At 46.4% G+C, this 18,479-nt stretch overlaps 2 protein-coding genes across 4 annotated transcripts in view; one reads left to right on the top strand and one right to left on the bottom strand.

The window, feature by feature from the left end:
• KIAA0586 (KIAA0586 ortholog) overlaps window positions 1–9,818 on the bottom strand; it is an 87,002-nt gene extending 77,184 nt beyond the window's left edge. Inside the window, exons 1-10 of one of the 2 annotated variants that reach the window (XM_033062304.1) lie at window positions 9,472–9,818; window positions 8,838–8,914; window positions 8,190–8,259; window positions 6,987–7,053; window positions 6,517–6,694; window positions 5,909–6,142; window positions 5,135–5,303; window positions 4,205–4,384; window positions 1,356–1,476; window positions 257–407 (exon numbers count right to left, since the gene is read on the bottom strand). In XM_033062304.1, coding sequence (XP_032918195.1) covers window positions 257–407; window positions 1,356–1,476; window positions 4,205–4,384; window positions 5,135–5,303; window positions 5,909–6,142; window positions 6,517–6,694; window positions 6,987–7,053; window positions 8,190–8,259; window positions 8,838–8,914; window positions 9,472–9,763 — 1,539 coding nt within the window. In that variant the 5' untranslated portion in view covers window positions 9,764–9,818. Of the gene's footprint in view, window positions 1–256; window positions 408–1,355; window positions 1,477–4,204; window positions 4,385–5,134; window positions 5,304–5,908; window positions 6,143–6,516; window positions 6,695–6,986; window positions 7,054–8,189; window positions 8,260–8,837; window positions 8,915–9,471 lie in introns of those variants that run through there. The other variant, XM_033062303.1, reaches the window with a different exon arrangement.
• A 999-nt stretch (window positions 9,819–10,817) lies between these two features.
• On the top strand, window positions 10,818–17,985 carry TIMM9 (translocase of inner mitochondrial membrane 9). 2 transcript variants are annotated; one of them, XM_033063597.1, is made up of 4 exons: window positions 10,818–10,891; window positions 14,853–14,916; window positions 15,232–15,327; window positions 17,518–17,985. In XM_033063597.1, exons 2-4 carry the CDS (start codon window positions 14,878–14,880, stop codon window positions 17,650–17,652), a joined length of 270 nt encoding a protein of 89 aa, XP_032919488.1. In that variant the 5' UTR covers window positions 10,818–10,891; window positions 14,853–14,877; the 3' UTR covers window positions 17,653–17,985. The 2 variants fall into 2 exon arrangements, with proteins under 2 accessions (XP_032919488.1, XP_032919489.1); XM_033063598.1 differs by lacking the exon at window positions 10,818–10,891 and adding an exon at window positions 14,551–14,569.
• Window positions 17,986–18,479: the final 494 nt, after the last annotated feature.

Here is an 18,479-nt window from a genome sequence, read left to right as displayed (position 1 = left end):
TCTCTTTCTGTTCTTCCCTCTCTCATTCCTGTATTATGTCTGGGACAATGGCAGTCAGAGTCCATTGCACACCCAGGCTCAAAGCTCTTCCACACACAGAGACTCCAATATTTCAATTATTGTCAACAAATGTGGATCTCCTTACAGGTGTAGAAGCAAGAGCAACACTTTTACTGATACCAGATCTCTATGTTTTCCTCCACAATTTTTATTCCCCTTTTCAATCCCCTGCTCATTGTGATTAGATCAACTTTACCTGTAGAATGTTGTGCATTTCTCTTCTCAACTTGCCAAGATCTTGAAGTAAATCATCTGCTTTCTGCACTGTTTTCTCAATTGAATTGTAGCTTACAAAGGAAGGGATTGAGTCTGCAGGCAAAGCATTGTGTCTGAGGGGAGAAACACTCCTGGTGGGGAGAAACACTCCTGGTTACACCTCTCATGGCTCCTGAGGTGGCCCAAGAAAGGATTCAAGTGTGAAACCAAGCAGGAATTTACACTGCAAGTACCAAACCCTCAGATAAACTGGAACTTGCTTTGGCATCTGAAGTTACAGAGGTTATTGGGTTTTCTCTGTTTACCACTTAACACCTTCAGCCATATCCTTTTATCTTCAATAGTGAAATTACATCTAATAGAGCAACATTTAAACTTTGGATATCTTTCCATTTGAAGCAATTAACATTTCTATGCACACTGTTCTAAATTAGACAGCACATATTAAGAAGTTTCTCACTGTATTAGTGAAATTATAACTTCACATTATTGCCTGGGGAAAATATGCTTCAGACTACATAGCTAAGAACATTTTTTCACCCATTTTAAAGCTTAGGAATTGTTAGGTGGATGCTGCTCCTGAAAAACACTCCAAGTGCAACCCACTGACCTCTGAGAAAGGTGTTGTGAGCTATCCTTAGCAACAAGCCTTCCTCTGCCTGCAGTTCAAAGAAACCACAGAATCGTGGAATATTAGAGCTGGAAGGGACCCACAAGGATCAGAGTTCAGCTCCTGGCCCTGCACAGACACCCCAACAATCCCACCCTATCCCTGGCAGTGCTGTCCAAACTCTCCTGGAGCTCTGGCACCTTTGGGGCTGTGCCCATTCCCTGGGGAACCTGTTCAGTGCCCAGCACCTCTGGGGAAAGAACATTTCCTGATATCCAACCTAAACCTCCCCTGGCACAGCTCCAGCCATTCCATCAGGTCCTTTCAAAAGTAATGCAAAACCAGAAATATTCCAGCACAGGACCACACCAGTGCCTCTGTTACAGCATCAGTGTCTAATGCACCTCTCTCAATTTCATTGAAAGAGATGGAAACTATTCCTCAGTTTTGGATTGTTGTGTTTATCCACCTGTATCTCTCAGAAGGCCAGCCCCTTTCATTGCTGCTTAATGCTGTCTTCTTGGAATACTCCATTTGCTTCAGTGGTATTTCTTGAGAACTCAAAACGTGTTCCAGACCTTTCTCTTCACCTAATATGAAGCAAAAAAAAAAACAAAACCAAAAAACAAAAAAACCTTAAGTTAGTTCAATGTACTTAATTCTTTTCCTTTCCAGATATTCCACCATTATACAACACTCACTAAGGAAAAAAAAAATTAAATTAAAAATACAGATCTATTTCAGGGAAGGCACATCACTTAAAACCACAGACCTGTCTTTCTGGGTGTCACAGTTTTAGGAGAGTCCAGTTTTCAGTTGGGGGCGGCTCCCTGCAGGGACCTGCCAGAGCCAATCAGTGAGCCAGGTTTGAAGAACCGATTTGCTGGCTCGGTCTGGAGAGCCAATCAGGTGGGTGGGTTTGGAGAGCCAATCAGCTGGCCGGGTTTGGAGAACTGATAATCAGCAGCTAGGTTTAAAGAGCCAATCAGCTGGCTGGGTTTAAAGAACCAATCAGAGGCTAGGTTTAAGGAACCAATCAGCTGGGTAGGTTTAACGAACCAATCAGCTGGGTAGGTTTAAAGAACCAATCAGAGGCTAGGTTTATAGAGCAAATCATCTGGCTAGGTTTAACGAACCAATCAGCTGGCTAGGTTTAACGAACCAATCAGCTGGCTAGGTTGGAAGAGCCAATCAGCTGTCAAGGTTTGAAGACTGACACCCAGTTAAACCATTTAAAGGAGTTGAACACGCCCCTGTGGAAAAGCACATTTAAAAATGAGCAAAGCCTGGCAAGGCTCTCTTGGCTTCCATCCTCTGAAGAGGTGACAGGCCAGGCCAGGTTGGGCCAGCACGGCTCAGCTGGGATTTCTGTCGCCACCAGGCCATGGCACCAGGACTGCTCTGCCGGAGTCAGCACCGACAGGGCTATCTCGGCACGGCTCACAAATGGATTTTGTTTTACTCTGGCACTGAGGCCAGGAGCAGCTAGGACTTGGAGTGGCCACCACTGGCCTGGTCTGGGAGCAGCCACGTGGCCAGGACCGTGTGGCCACAGCTATCTCGGCCTGACTCGCAATGGACTTTCCTTGCTTGGCTGTTTTCAGCCAGTCATACTGCAGACACATGGACAGAAGCAGCAGCAGCAGCAGTTTTGTTTCTTTTCCTAGCACCCCACATGAAGGGAAAGTGCAGAGGGACCGCATGGTCAGCAGAGAGACACACAGTGATTCTTTGATTGAGATCAGCCTTTCAACACTGCACTCCATAAAAACTGTTTCACTTGGTAAAGGTTGAAAACAAACAAATCTGCAAACATCAATTCTCTCCTGAATCAGGAAAGATACACAGGGACAACAACATGGGACTCTGAGTCAGTGAAGAACAGTCAATTCTAGATGAGATGAGATTGAGGAGATGCCTTAGTCTTAGGCTGAAATTCTTTTTTAAAGGCTGTGGTGGAGATATAATTGATATATCAGACTTATTTTTTCCTGACTCACGGAAATCCAAAGGGGGGATGTAGCATTCTAACACAACTGTGAGTCACAGTAATATTAAAGCAAGTAGATGTTGCTATGATCCAATGAGAAACTTAAACAGAGAGAGATGAGAAACCTTGCCCCAGGGATAAAAGTAAAAAACCTCTATTCCCAGAGATGGATGAAGAGAACTTTTGTTTTATGCCAGAACAGCTCATCCTTAAAACAGCGCCCCAAGTTGTCATGGCCCATGAAAGCAGCTGTGGGAAAGCTGCAAGGCATGGGAGGGACTTTCACACTGCAAACAGATTTTCCTTTCCTCAGTGGCTGATTTGCTGTGCCACTGAAGCCATGAGAGAACTGTTTCTTGTGGAGAAGTCTCCATGGCATGGCAAGAGAGACTCCTCTCCTTCAGAGGACTGAAGAAAGGTTATTTTACAGGTGGTAAACTAACTGAAAGTCCCAGGTTTTGTCTCTATGTTGTCAGTGGGAAAGAAAGAAGGTGTGCAGGGAGGAGAAATGTTCTGAAGGTTTATTCTGACTTTTCTTATTATTTTTCTTTTAATTCTATTAACAAAGTTTTCTTTATACCCTTTTAGTTTGAGCCTGCTTTGCTTTCCTCCTAACCCTTATCTCACAGCAGAAAATAAATAAATTATTCTAGTGGGTGCCTGGTGATTTGGCCAGTGATAGATCCACTACATAATTGGTGCATTGGCCAGGAAACTCAGATTGGTGAACCCTAACTGCCACACTGAGATTGCTTTCAATTAGCAAAGCTAGATGGAACTGGGATGGCAGTGAACTCAGTCACTGAGAACAAATCTGTGACATTATGGACAGAATGCTGCTTCTTTTGTCTTATTTCATTTATTCCTGGACCCACTGAACAATAGGAATCCCTGACACAACCTGATCAAAAGCAGTATAAGAAAATTACTTTACATCTGCTGCTTTCAATACAATAATCCAGAGGCCTTGTGGACCCATGAAAAATAAAATAAAAATTCAATTTAACCAATGATAATGACAAAGTTATCGAGTAGCTCCCAAGTTTTACATTATTCTGTCTAATCTTCCTGAAACTTGACTTTGAAAAAATATTTCAGTGAGCAGTCCTGCTGAAACTCTATAGATTAAATCAGCACTGTCTTCAAGTCTTTAGTTACTTATGAGCAAGTGATTTATACACAAAACAAACCCTTGCCAAATGTAGATTTCAAATATTCTGAATATATGCATTTAAGTGCCAGCAACCCAAGAGAAAAGGCCAGAAAAGGAGAGGAAATAAACAAAGTAACCACCAGGCCATACTAGGTAGGCCAGTGGAGGACAATACCTTCTCTTGTAGGCTTGGGAATATTTTCTTTTTCTACTACAGAGTTTTGTTTCTCCGAGATTTTCCCATTTTTGGGTACAGGTTCTGGAGCATATCTTCGAGGAACTGGTGTCTTCAGAGGAGATTTTTGTGTATTAACCCCATGACTTGGAAAATGGCTTGAATATGCTTCAGGTAACACTAAAAAAAAATTAAATTATTTAAATGTTAACAACTTTCTTCAAAGGAAAGGATATCATAGAATCACAGAATGGTTTGGGTTGGAAGGGATTTTAAAGATCATCTAGGGACACCTTTCACTATCCCAGGTTGCTCCAAGCCTCAACCAACCCAGCCTGGAACACTTCCAGGGACAGCCACAGCTTCTGTGGGAAATCTGTGCCAGGGCTTCATCACCCTCACAACAATTTCTACCTGGTATCTAATCTAAACCTACACTCCTGAGCTGGAAGCCATTCACCCTTGTCCTATCACTACTTGCCCTTGCAGACTCTAGGGAAAAAAAATCTAGTAAAAACCCATGCCAGGTCTGTAATTCTTCACAGAAATGCAAAACATTGCTGCACTAGTTAAGTAAACAGGAAGAAAATTTCATACTTCTGATTGCTATCACAAAGGGATTTTAAAAAAAACAAAACAAAACCCAATTGTTCGTTACTGGCTTCTGTATAGATTATGTTTCAATAAGATTATTTTAAGTCCAGGCCCCCCATGGTGCAGACTTAGTAGAAGTTTCACTTTAATTTAAACTGGAAGATACTGGAACATCCTCAGAATATCACAAAAATTATAAAAAGCATTGGGCAATAAAACGAATTACACAGAAATGTTTACTGCTCATTACTGATGAGATGCACAATCTAATATTAATGGACACAAAATTAATGCAAAACAAACAGTGAAAACAGGACAGTAAGAATTTATCTCCACCTTGGGCAGGTGCAGCAGTGGGAGGGAACAAACCCCTGTGAGATGAAGGTGCTTCATTAGCGAGTGATCTCTGCCCTGGCTTCTCCCAGGGGCCTGTCAGGGGTCCAGAGGCAGCCACAGGACCCTGCTGCAGGCCACGGGTGTTCACTGCAGAGCTGATCAGCTGGGACTGGGAGACAAAATCAGAGAGTATTTCTGGTCACTGAATCACAGAATTGTTAGGGTTGGAAAAGACCTTGAAGATTACTGAGTCTAACTCTTCTGCCAGCACCTCCACCAAAGCAAGTGCCACATCCGAGTTTTCTGAGCACTTCAGGGATGGTGACTCCACCACTGCCCTGTGCATGTTCCAATGTCTGACCACCCTTCAGTGAAGAATTCTCCCTAATACACAACCAAAACCTACCCTGGTGCAACCTGAGGCCATTTCCCCTTGTCCTGTCCCTTGTTCCCTGGGAGCAGAGCCTGACCAGCACAGCCCCACTCTCTTGTCAGGGAGCTGTCCAGAGCCAGAAGGTTCCCCTTGAGCTTCCTCTTCTCCAGGCTGAGCCCCTCTCCCAGCTCCCTCAGCCACTCCAGGGGCTCCAGAATTCCCCAGCCCTTCTCTGGACATGCTCCAGCCCCTCAGTGTCTTTCTCTTTTCACTTTCTTTGATCCACTTCCACTGAACTTCCTTTCTTTCTAATACTAAGAAACAATCCAGATTATTATAAATTAACATTGACATACAGGAGAAATTATTAAGCTGAAGATTCTGCATTGTGACTTAGATACCTGAATATTCATTTGTTGCTCCTGCAGCTTTTCCAAGTGCTGAATCCGTTGCACCATGAAAGCATTCATTTGTTTTTCAAGCTCATTGACTCTCTGGTGGTAGTGGGGTTCCTCACGTTGAGCCTTCATATTCTTTTGCTGTTCAGACACTTGCTGCAGCTGCCTGTCTGTCTCCTGCAGTTTCTGAAGCAGTTCTGAAACTGAGTTCACTTTTGCTTCCAAATCATTTTGAACCTGCAAGAAAAGGATTTAAAAAAAAAAAAAAAGGGAAGGGGGGAAAAAAAAACATTATTGCAGACGTGTGAGCATGAAAAGAACAAAACAGCCTTCACAGAATTTGCATCCCAAATAAATAAATAAATAAATAAATAAACAGATAAATAAATAAATAAATAAATAAAATGTTTTCTGTCTTTCTGCCCATTTAGTTAAATCCAAATTAGCTCCCTCTGGTATACTGGTCAGTGAGTGTGAGGTGACAAACACACAAAGCAGTGAGCAGATACATTCAGGCTCTCTGGAGCTACTATCAACAATTTCAGGCTTGTTTGGAACATTTACTGTTTGAGAAGGACAAAGATCTGCTCCTCCCAGAGCTCCCCACTCACCTTGAGAAGCGGAGCTGCCGTGGCAATGGCAGCAGCAGTGGCTGCTGCAATGGTTGTTGCAGAATCAACTTCCCTGCCTGCTGACCTGGAGTCACCCCCAGCATTTTCCCTTTTTTCTGTGGGGGCCCTTCCCAAGAGCTGCACCTTCACCTCCTTGTGAACAGGAATAATCTGAGGTCTAGGAAAATAAAAAAGTGCCTGTAAACATTTTCTCCTTATCTCCTCCAAGCAAATGATTTCCCACACACAGCACTGATATCACTGTGTAAGCATTTCTCCTGAAATCTTAACACAAGATACTCCAGGGAATAAAATCAACTGAAAACACTTTCATACACAGAAAAAGAACACTGATAGAGAACAGTAAAAAGCACTTCTTCCTTACCAGCTATGCATTTTGGCAAAAAACTGAAGTGGTGTACTTATACAGAAACAGAACAGTTCAAACAGCAACAACAATTCCCACTTACTTTTGCATTAATGCTGCTCTCAGAGCCTCTTTCTGGCCAGTAGCATATTGAGAAATAAAAACATCATCTGTGGGGAAGGACAAACATCCTTTGTTGATTTAATTGGCACAAAATCTCTGTTTCACAGGTAGAGGCAAAGTATTATTTCAATATATTTAATTTTGCTGTGAAGCATCTGTTGCCTGCAGGAACCACATCATCTATTGCAACAACAAATTGTTTCCTTTCAGTAAGCAGAAAACCTAAATAATGATAAGAGTAAGAGCAGCCTTCATTTAACACAATTTTTATAGCATTGAACACTGGTATGAATAAAGTCCAATAATGGTGAGCGAAGTATCAATTGTAACTTGAGCTCAGATAACCCAGTCAACAAAATGCTGCCAATTCTGACTTGAAAAGCTTTTAATTAAGAAAACTCCAGAAACCATCATCATAAATTACAACAAATTTTCTTAATAGGTGCAAATCATGCTGAAAGGATTGCAGGCTCTCCCTCACCCACTGCTTGCTGGGCAGAGGAAGAAAATGCTGGTAAGTCAGCTGGCTGCTGCCTGGGAATGTGAAAATATTGATTTTTGGTCTCAGCTAGGGTATTGATTTGTGGTTTTTCTCCTCTGCACAGCTCCAGATATCCAAGAAACCTGCATAAGTGTGTTTTCTTTAAAAAGCCTTCACTTCTCTACATCCGATTGAAATTGGCAGATTCAGAAATTAAAGGAAAAGACACTGATTAGAAATTGTGATTCACTAATAGGAATTGTGATTTTCTAGGATTCTTAAGGATTAGAAATACATCTTTTAGGTAGAGGCTGCTTGAAGAAAAACATGCCTTTGTAGTACCATAATTCACAAGAGGAAAATGGATAAAAAAAGCCCCTTCCCCAAACTGTCTGCTCAGAGACATGAACAGTTTGATTAGCAAAAGAAATCTCAACACTCTGGTACACTGGCAGAAGTCCCACTCAGTTAATTAAAAGAATGTAATGCCAGCAAGAATGAGGTAAATTTGAAAAAATTAAGAATATTTGTTACACTTATTACCTTTTAATCAAATTAATGTTTGAATATTTTCACTCAGAAGTTTCTGTAATGAAAATATCTAAAAGCACAATTTTCCTTTAAACAATCAGTCTCCTTACCAAAAAAAAATTAAAAAAAAATAATAAAAAAGAAGGTGACTGGTGTTTTGGTGTTTTTTACCTTCAGGTCCTCTGCTGTCTTCCAGCAGCAGTGAAGGATCACCGTGTGATGCAGAATCCCCAGGATAATCCTTCAGAACAAGAGCAGAAAAAGCAGAGATCAAAGCCTCTGTCAACAGTAGCCAAGATTTCAGAGGCAGATGGAATTGCTGAGCATAAACTGGAATAATTTACACACAGCAACACAAAGGTCTTGGCACAAAATGTGATGACCTCTGCCACAGAGGGTCTGGACATTGCTATCAAGAACTCACATGGCATTAAAACTCCACAAATGCAATTCAAATTAAAACCACATACTCTAAGTGCTAAGTAAGTTTATTTTCCTCATTTGTAGCCAAAGAAGGAGTGAAGTAATGAAACTATACCTGCTTAAATTTAGAGAAGTTGCTAATCTGGGATATTTCAGGATTGCTCACACACAGAGAATTAAGTTTGACTTGTCAGCTTAACTGCTGACACTCAGGATCAAATAAAAACCACCAGCAGTAACACATTAGCAGCAACTCAAGGAGGAAAAGCAGCTGCACAGCTGTGGTGCAGAGGCTGAGCCAAAATCTTGTGCTGCTTTTAGAGGAGTTACAGCTTTTTGAGGAAAATGGTGCTCTCTTAGCTCAGGATTGCAGGAAGGAACAGCAACTTTTCTTACCATTTGGGATAAAAATATGGGCACTGAATTTTCGACTGGAAGCAGACATTCTGGATATCCCTTGCTGCTTAGGATTCCTAAAAATAAAAGCAGTTTTACTGTGGTTAGAATCATTTGTGGTGAATTTTCTGTACAGCTCCTCATTTCCCTTACCTCTGAATGCCTAAACACCACAACACTCATAACACAAATGACAGCAGAGATTGAGCTGAAGCTTAAAAACATCAATTAATTCTGTGAGTTTCAATGAGAAATTTGATTTACAGCATGGGGAAACCTCTGAAAAACAGAAGATTACTAAACATCCTTTAAACAGGGATGTTTAACAGGGATTAAGCATTCCTGCCCCCACGGAGAGGGACAACTTCCACTATCCCAAGCTGCTCCAAGCCCCATTCAACCTGGTCTTGAACACTGCCAGGCTTGGGGCAGCCACAGCTTCTCTGGGCAAACTGTGCCAGGGTCTCACAGCCTGCACAACTGTTCCATGTGCAAAACAGTTTGGGGAAAACAAAGAGCGCTGACAACTAGGAGAATGCAAAGATTCCTGAATTACAGAACTCCTCCGTGGCTGAAGTCGCCTCTCGGCGCTTTCAGCACAAGCCCGAGCAGGACGCGGCGGTCACTGACGCACCTGGAGCGGCGCTGGGGGAGTCCCCGGGGGTTCCTGTCCCGCACGGAGCCCAGGCTGGCACTGCGGTGATGCGGGGAGCTCCGTCTGCAGCCAAATCCCCCGGGCAGGGCGAGCCCCCGGCACGGAGCTTCTGCACAGCCACCGACACCGGCCGTGCTGGGCCGGCGGCCGGGAGCGGCTCCCTGCGCACCGCCGTGGAGCGAACCAGCACCTCGCCCGCCGTCAGGCTGCCCAGCGAGCCCTGGCTGCCCAGCGAGCCCTGGCTGCCGCTGGGGCTGCTCTCCGCTGCCATGCGTGAGGCCGAGTCCAGCGGGGCCTTCTCAGAGCAGCGTCCCTGCGGGCCGGGCGCTGTGCCGGCTGCGGCCTGAGGGCTCCGGGCCGCGGCTCCCTCCCACGGCTGCCGTCCTTGAGAGCAGCGCTCCCGCTGTGCCGGCCTCTCTCCAGCTGTGCCGGGGCCGTTACCGCTGTCCCAGCCCCGATCCCGCTGTCCTGGCTCCAATCCGGCTGTCCCAGCCCCGTTACCGCTGTCCTGGCCCCAATCCGGCTGTCCCAGCCCCGTTACCGCTGTCCTGGCCCCAATCCGGCTGTCCCAGCCCCGTTACCGCTGTCCTGGCCCCAATCCGGCTGTCCCAGCCCCGTTACCGCTGTCCTGGCCCCAATCCGGCTGTCCCAGCCCCGTTACCGCTGTCCTGGCCCCAATCCGGCTGTCCCAGCCCCGTTACCGCTGTCCTGGCCCCAATCCGGCTGTCCCAGCCCCGATCCCGCTGTCCTAGCCCCGATCCAGCTGTCCTGGCCCAGTTACCGCTGTCCTAGCCCCGATCTAGCTGTCCTGGCCCCAATCCAGCTGTCCCGGCCCGGTTCCCCCTGTCCCAACCTCTCGCCAGCTGTCCCGGCCCCGTTCCCGCTATCCCAGTCCGGTTCCCGCTGTCCCAAACTCTCTCCAGCTGTCCCGATCCAGTTCCCGCTATCCCAGCCCGGTTCCCGCTATCCCAGCCCGGTTCCCGCTGTCCCAGCCTCTCTCCAGCTGTCCCGACCCAGTTCCCGCTATCCCAACCCGGTTCCCGCTGTCCCAGCCTCTCTCCAGCTGTCCCAACCTCTCTCCAGCTGTCCCGATCCAGTTCCCGCTATCCCAGCCCGGTTCCCGCTGTCCCAGCCCGGTTCCCGCTATCCCGGCCCGGCCGGCGGCACCGGAAGCGCGCGGTACCATGGCCACGGCGTCCCCTCCTCCGGCGTCCGGCGGGAAACGCGGGTCCGCCCCTCAACAGCGTCCGGCGGGAAACGCGCGGCCCGAGAGGGTAAATGGGGCGGCGGGTCCGCGCGCGGCCGATTCGCCGGCCCGTGGCGAATCTGCGGGGCCCGGGGCGGGGCCTCCCCGTGCGCGGGCGCGTGTGGCGAATCTGCGGGAAAGGCGCGCGGGGCGGTGAGTGCGCGCGGGCCGGGAGCGTTCCATGGCCTGGGATAGCCCTCGAAGGGAACCGGGAGCGTTCCATGGCCTGGGATAGCCCTCGAAGGGAACCGGGAGCCTTTTCATGGCCTGGGATAGCCCTTGAAGGGAACCGGGAGCGTTCCATGGCCTGGGATAGCCCTTGAAGGGAACCGGGAGCGTTCTCATGGCCTGGGATAGCCCTTGAAGGGAACCGGGAGCGTTCTCATGGCCTGGGATAGCCCTTGAAGGGAACCGGGAGTGTTCTCATGGCCTGGGATAGCCCTTGAACGGAACCGGGAGCGTTCCCGTGGCCTAGGAGGGACCGAGAGCGTTCCAGTGGCCCGGGACAGCCCGTGAGGGACCGGGAGCGTTCCTGAGGGGCCGGGACAGCCCGTGAGGGACCGGGAGTGTTCCTGAGGGCCCGGGACAGCCCGTGAGGGACCTGGAGCGTTCCTGAGGGACCGGGACAGCCCGTGAGGGACCTGGAGCGTTCCTGAGGGACCGGGACAGCCCGTGAGGGACCTGGAGCGTTCCTGAGGGACCGGGAGCGTTCCCGCGACCCGTGAGGGATAAGGGCGCTCCGTGCCCGCTGTGGGGCCGGTGCTTGGCTGAGCGAGTGATTCCCGAGGAGCTCAATGTGCCCTTGGAAGGGAGAACTGGAGTTCTGAAGGAAAAGACCAGAAAAAAATCAAGCTCAACGTGTTAGCCTCAGGTGTTGGTTTTATTGGGTGAGGAGCGTGAGCCGGGTGTGATCTTACTTAAATAGGAGAGTGCTGGTGGGAAAATGTGAATTTTCCTTGAGACCTGGCGCCCATACACGTGTTCAGTGTGCTCAGGGAGGCTCTCCTGGTGCCTGAGGGCAGGCTGGCTCTGGTAACTCACCTTTGGTGTTTGATTTTTACCTCTGATCCCTTCAGAGCTGTTCCAGAGACAGTAGATAACAGCCTATGCACCAGCTCCACCTGGTCATGCAGCTCCTGACTAGCTCCTCACATCTCACCCTGTCCTCACTTCATTAAATGCCTCTGGCCTCTTAAAATTAATCCACTTGGGTTTCTTTTAAATCTGATGTCAATCCAGTTGTAGACTAGTAATCCCCCATAATAAAATAACTTTCTCTACAAACTGTGGGGAGTTTACCTTGACACAATTCTTTGACAAGAGAATTTTATTCTTTGAGACATTTCTTTGACTTGATGTTTTTACTCTTCTCTTTCCTTTTCAGAAACACTTACATGGTGTTGCATGGAGGCAAAGGTTTAAGAGACATTTCAGCTTTCTTTTTATTGAGCAGGTGGCAATTACAGCTGATTCAGGTGGTTAGTGGGGATTACAAGTGTGAGGGATTTATAGTGTCTCTCCATCACTCTTCTTCCCAGAAAAATGCAGCTCTTCCCAAAAAGAGGAAAAAATCCCAAACACAGGGCTTGTTTATTTTGCTCAGAGAGACTTCTCTTAATGTCTCTTTAGAACACCAAAATATATCTGCAAGAGCTCCTGGGCCTTTAAAGAAGGGAGATTTCCCAGTTCTTGCTCCTTTCTGGTGAACCAGCACCCCCAGACTGTGTAACCCAGAGGTTTATTCAGAGCTCTGCTTCCTGCAGTGTGAATATCCTTGCTGAGGAGGGCAGTGCTGAATGTTTAAATCATGTTTAGCCCACGGGAAAGGCTCTGTGGGATTAAAGCTGAGCCGTGCAGGAGTGGTGTGAACAGCTCTGGGCTGGCTTGGCTGAGGTGCTGAGCACTCTCATCACCCTTGGCTTTTTAAAACCTTTTTTCAGAGTTGGAGGGAAGGGGGAGAAGCAGCAGGAAATATTGAAGTAATACATTTAGCAGACTTAGGAACAAAGCAGATTTGCACCTTCCTGGGAATGTTCAGTAGCTGGTTTTCAGATGTAAGGCTGATTTATAGCCAAAGGTGCAGCAGAGCCCTGTAATTTCACTGTGGAATGTGTGAAATACCTGTACTGGGACAAGAGCTTCAGGCACTTCAGATCAGATGGGGCTGTTGTGAATCAGAGCCTTTCCCAGGTGTTAAAGCTCGGTGAAACTACAGTTTCAGTCTGCCACTTCCAATCTTGCCAGATCAGGCACAGAAAGACAGGGATCAGGTTTGCTGTAAACACAGCTCGTGAGGCAATGCAGAGTGTGAGAAAATGGCTGAAGCTTTGAGCTCCCCGCCTTTGGCAGAGGACAAAAGTCTCCCCTGCTCCCTGCAGTTTCTGTTTCATTATCTGCATACCCTGCTCTGAGAGAATTGTCACTGGGCTTGTTTTCTCACAGGCTGGGAAATGAGAGTGGAGGTGCCATCACTTCTCACTGGTTACTCCAGGTGATGGGTTTATCCATTCTCCTGAAACAAATTAAAGGTTTAGGATGGAGGAGAGAGGCTGGAGAGGGACTTGGGACAAGGGGTAATGGCTTAGCACTGCTAGATGTCAGGGTTAGATACAGGAAAGAAATTCTTCCCTGTGAGGGTGTGAGGCCCTTGCACAGGGTGCCCAGAGATGCTGTGGGTGCCCCATCCTGGCAGTGTTCCAGGCCAGGCTGGACAGGGCTTGCAGCAGCCTGGGATGGTGAAAGGTGTCCCTGCCCATGGCAGGGGGTGGAATGAGATGATCAGGAAGGTCCCTTGAATCCTAAACCAGTTTGTGATTCAGTGACAACCTGAATAAAACCTTGTTAGCCACCATATCCTGTAGGTTCTCCTTCAGAATAACCTGTGTGACCTGTGTGGCCATGAGGGATTCTGGCATTTTACATCCCAGAATCATCTGTGCCTGCAATCTCTGAACTGGCTCCCTGTGCAGGGATCATGGGTGATGGTAAGAGGCAGATGTCACCATCCCTGTGCTGCTGGGAGGGACAGTTCACCCTTGTCAGAGCTCCCTGCTGCTATTTTTAGTTGCTTCATTTTCTTTCTGTTGTAGAAATAATTGTTGCTTCTCTTTGTTCATGTTCAGGCAGCTTGTGTACCCCTTCCCTTCCCCCTGCTGAGAACTGCAATAGCAAAGCTCTCTAAAACATGAATGTCTTGCCCAAAAATTAGCAAAGCATAATAGAAGATTAATTGTAAGTAGCCCTTGCTAAAGGACTAAAAGAACTTTTTTCCCCACAAATTGATTGCACTTCAGTGCTCATTTTTCTTCCACAAGTTGAATTAAACTGAAGGAGCTTGTTGTTGCCAACATGTGATATTAGTTTGCATTATCATCTGTGATAATAGGTCTTAGATAATATGGAAATTAAGGGAAAAGGAAGACTAGGCTTCAGTCTTCTAGGAAAGCTGCAGGGATGCTTTCAAGCCTCAACTTGTTAATTCTGTTGGATTAGGAATGTGAGTCTTCCTGAGGATGCTTGTTTAAATTCTTGGATCCATGGCTGTTAATTTCTTCCCCTTGTCTTTGTTTCATTCCTTTAAGGCCATTTTCATTGTTCTGTGTTTTTTTTGCATTTAATTCACTACAATGACCACAGTATTTGCTGTACTTCAGGTGTTTGGTGCAGCTACACAGAAACCAGGCGCTGCACCTTGTGCTGCATCTGTCCAGTGACTTCCATTTTATATTTGCCTTTTTTCCTTACTTTTTACAGATTACATCTGAAGTCACTGAAACTCTAAGGCTAGAAGAGTTAAGACTTTTGCTTCTTCCCCAGTTCCTAGCTTATTTAGTAAGTTTGACAGCACTTATGGAAATAAATAAGGAATTTTAGCTGTGTGAAATGCCCTGGAAGTCTTTAAAGGCCGGCAAGCAGCAGGTAGATCTGGTAGGATTTCATACCTGGAATTATTTTGGATGGTTTTTTAACCAATAGGTAACTTCCCTTTGAGTGAATGGCTTGGAAGTTTGCTAGCAAAGTTGCATTTAAACACACTTCAAGGATGCACAGAGTTCCCTTCTGATGTAAAATGTTGCAATTTTTTAATTTCAAACTATTTTATCCTCACTTTTAGGTGGCTGAGTCACAGGTGGTGGAACATGGCTGGACAAATATCAGAGGCTGATCAGATCAAGCAGGTGAGATGCTGCATTTGGGAGGGGTGGCTTTGTAAGTCTTGTGCTGCTCTGTCACAAGGAGTGGAAGGTGTAGGGCGTAGGGAAGACAAAAACTCTTGAGTTATCTGAGTTAATACAACCAAAATTTCAATGGATGGCCATTGACAAACATGTTTTGTGTATGAGCAGCTTTTGGTGCTGAATTCTTCTGACTTAGAGGAAATTTTTCTAGTGACTTGTCCTTGGGATTTTCTTACACCATGCTGCTGTATGTAAGAAAAATTAACACTGATTTTTTTTTTTTTTAAATATTCATTGTCCAATTTTTATTTACAGTTCAAGGAGTTCCTTGGCACATACAATAAACTTACAGAAAATTGCTTTGTGGATTGCATAAAGGATTTCACCAGCAGAGATGTGAAACCAGAAGAGGTAGGTGATGGCTTCCAATGACCCTTTGGTAGCATTGCTGTGCAGCATTCCCATTTCAGAAGCAACTCAGAGAGTTTTGATCTTCAAACCAAGCCCTCATGTTGTTTCCAGACCAGCTTGGACAGGGCTTGGAGCAGCCTGGGTGTCCCTGCCCATGGCAGGGGGTGGACTGGATGCTGTTTAAGGTTCCTTCTCACCAAAACCATTCTAGAAGTGGTTGTCACACACAGAATCTGCCCAGTCTCCACTGAATATTGGCTGCTCATTGCAATTCCACATTTCATTCCCTGAGCTGTCAGTGAAGGTTCTTGTGCCTTAACTTCTCATGGATGGGAACTCCATGGACATGGAATTTGCCCACCTACAGCCTGCATCTCATTCTTTGAGGAATCCTGCTGAAATATTTGTTTACCTGCCCACATTCCTGCTTTGTAGTGAGTCATGGGAACACAGCTCTGATGTTAAATCCACTTCCCTGCACTGCAGGGAGCTCCTTCACATTGTCATCTGCAAAAAGATTCAGCTCTCCATAAGGCTAGTTGCATGTTTTTGCTTCTCCTCACCTGTTGAGAGGCTGTTGGTTAAAAATCTAATAACCTTTGCTTAACTGTGCTGGAAGGAAAAAAAAAAAAAGCCTAAAATTTTAAACTAACCATTGTTTTTGAGCCTTTTCTGCCTCCTTGGAGTTCAACTCCTCACTGCAGGCAAAACTCATGTCTCCTTTCAGCTTCCCAAGACAGATCTCTTCTTTCCCTAATCTTTTCTGCATCTGCTTTAGTGGAATTCTATTACAGTTCATAATTATTCTGGATTAAAGATTACTTAGGTCCAAAAAATATTCTTAGATTCTTGGAGTAACCTGCACTAGTGGGAGGAGTCCCTGCTGTGGCAGGGGGTTGGAATGAGATGGATTTCCAACCCAAACCATTTTGTGATTGTGACCTGCCTCTTTTGGCTTGTGTGGATTGCAGATGGTTCATGTCTGGTAGCACAGGAGCCATCTGTTAACAGTGGGACTAGAAGAAGCTTTCTTGTGGGAAGTTCTGCCCATACTGTCCATTATGGGATTTCTTACAGAGCACCTGGAAACAGGACACTTGTCTAGATGGACACTGGTCTGTCTGCTCTGGAAATTCCCATTGTAGTTCCTTATTAAATAATTGAGATTGTTACCTCCATGCATCCCCCTTGGGATCCTACACTTGAAAAAACCCAACTTGTGAGCTGTTTCTTTGCACGAGTGCCAGTGCAAGTCTGGACTTTCCCAGCAGTGTCACACACCTCCTCTGGCAGCAGAGGCTTGGGGCAGCTCCAGGAGTTGTTTCCTAGGGAGAATCCAGTCCTGCTCAGCAGGTTTGGCTGTAGCTGCTGCCAGGCTGAGGACAGAAGGGCAGGCACTGGGTGGTGTGTGGAGCTTGCTGGGGTTTTGTCTGGTTCATTTTGATCCTTTCTGCTTCTCCCATCCCTCTGTACTGGGCAGAACCAAAGCAATGTCTGCTTCCCCAGGCAGAGGGGTTGGCTTTCCTTCCCTTTCCTTTTTCCTCCCAAATTTGTTACCTTTGCAGTGATAGCAAGGGTTTGAGCCATGGCACAGAATATCCAATTCGTAGGAAATAATCAGAAATAATCTCACAATTCTTTGTCTATACTTAAAATAAAGAAATCACTTTAAATTTGAAAATACTGTGGATGGAATGGGCTCTGGTGTTTATTTCCCAGTCCAGCTGACTGATGTACTCTGGTGGCAGGTACCAGAAGGCTGAGAAGAGCCAATGGGAACAAGGATAAAAAAGGGTTAAACTGAGTTAGCAGAGAGCAGATCACACTTGGCTGTCAAAGCCAGTATGTTTTATAAACAGAATTAAAACAAAATTAACTAATGTAACAGATTTATTATTCATTTCCAAATACACAGTTCAGTTCCACAAGAGGAGCCCAAGGACAAAAGGATGGGATCTCCTAGGTCCAGGGTGTTTTCCATGGAGACTTTATTATGAGAATGAATATTAGTAGATGTGCCAGGCACACCTGAAAATCTCAACTTTACATTTTCTCCTGGCCTCAGCTTGAGGCTTGACAGCCTGAGATGTACTCACCTCATTGTTTATCCCTGGCTGTGGTGATGTTTTGGGTCCTGGTTGGGGATGTTTAACTTACTGACTGAAGCCCTCTGTTTCCTTCTTGCTGCAGATAACTTGCTCAGAAAACTGCCTGCAGAAGTACCTAAAGATGACCCAGAGGATCTCCATGAGATTCCAGGAGTACCACATCCAGCAGAACGAGGCTCTGGCAGCCAAGGCAGGACTGCTCAGCCAACCTCGCTAAACCACAGCACTGTGCTCAGACTGAAACTGTGCCAGTGTTCCCTGGGCAAGAACACATTGGGGGGTTCCTGCTGTCAGGATGTGTGCCCAGCAGCTCAGAGCAGAGGGAGCCATGAAGGGTTAAACAGGAGCTCAGTCCTGCTGGCCTGGCAGTGGAGTTCGTTTCCACAAGGAATGATGCAGATACTTTTCCCAGGGCCCACAGACCGGTGTCTGAATTTCAGGGGTGGTGGGAGGGCTCACCTGCCTTTTGCTGAGACTGGTTGAGATGAATCAATATAATGTGGGGAGTACACTTTTTTATTTAATTCAAATAAAATCAAAGGCAGCCATACACACGTGTGTGTTCTTTCCAAAGAGCCATTTTTGGGACATTTGAAAGCAGCATGTTGTTTGCTGGGGGCTCTTTGCTCAGCTACTCCAGAGCTCTGTTCATTCCCTGCTGCTTTAGGAGCTGACAGAGGCCAGAGGGAGCTCAGGCAGGGCTGCCCCAGGTTCTCTTTGCCTGCCTCACCCTGTCATTTACAGGGGACAGAGAGGCATGAGCAGCACTTGTGCACCCTTCGTTTCCTTTGGGGATCCTCCCAGCTGACACACTCCAAGCACTGACCTTGCTGCAGCTTTTTCCTGTGAATGCCAGCAGGAAATTCAGGCTCTGCACAGCACAGGGTCTGTCCTGCTGCTGTCTGAGCCCAGAGAGAGGTCTGGAAGGCAGCTGGACTGGGCTAGGAAACACAGCAGTGCTGAAATGCTGCAGTCAGGGTGTTAGTGCAGTGCAATGACAGTCAGCAGGCACCCTGTGCTTCAGTTCTAACTCATAAAATACAG

This window comes from Catharus ustulatus, chromosome 6, assembly GCF_009819885.2.
Source record: "Catharus ustulatus isolate bCatUst1 chromosome 6, bCatUst1.pri.v2, whole genome shotgun sequence".
Classification (NCBI taxonomy): Eukaryota; Metazoa; Chordata; class Aves; order Passeriformes; family Turdidae; genus Catharus; species Catharus ustulatus.
This window is presented reverse-complemented; position numbering and strand designations above follow the sequence as displayed.

What these genes read in the sequence shown, in the direction of transcription:
- TIMM9 (XM_033063597.1), top strand. Translation starts at nt 14,878, where the DNA reads ATGGCTGGACAAATATCAGAGGCTGATCAGATCAAGCAG. An exon ending in AGGCTGATCAGATCAAGCAG is followed by an intron (nt 14,917 to 15,231) that starts GTGAGATGCTGC and finishes TTTTATTTACAG; the next exon opens with TTCAAGGAGTTCCTTGGCAC. An exon ending in GAGATGTGAAACCAGAAGAG is followed by an intron (nt 15,328 to 17,517) that starts GTAGGTGATGGC and finishes TTCTTGCTGCAG; the next exon opens with ATAACTTGCTCAGAAAACTG.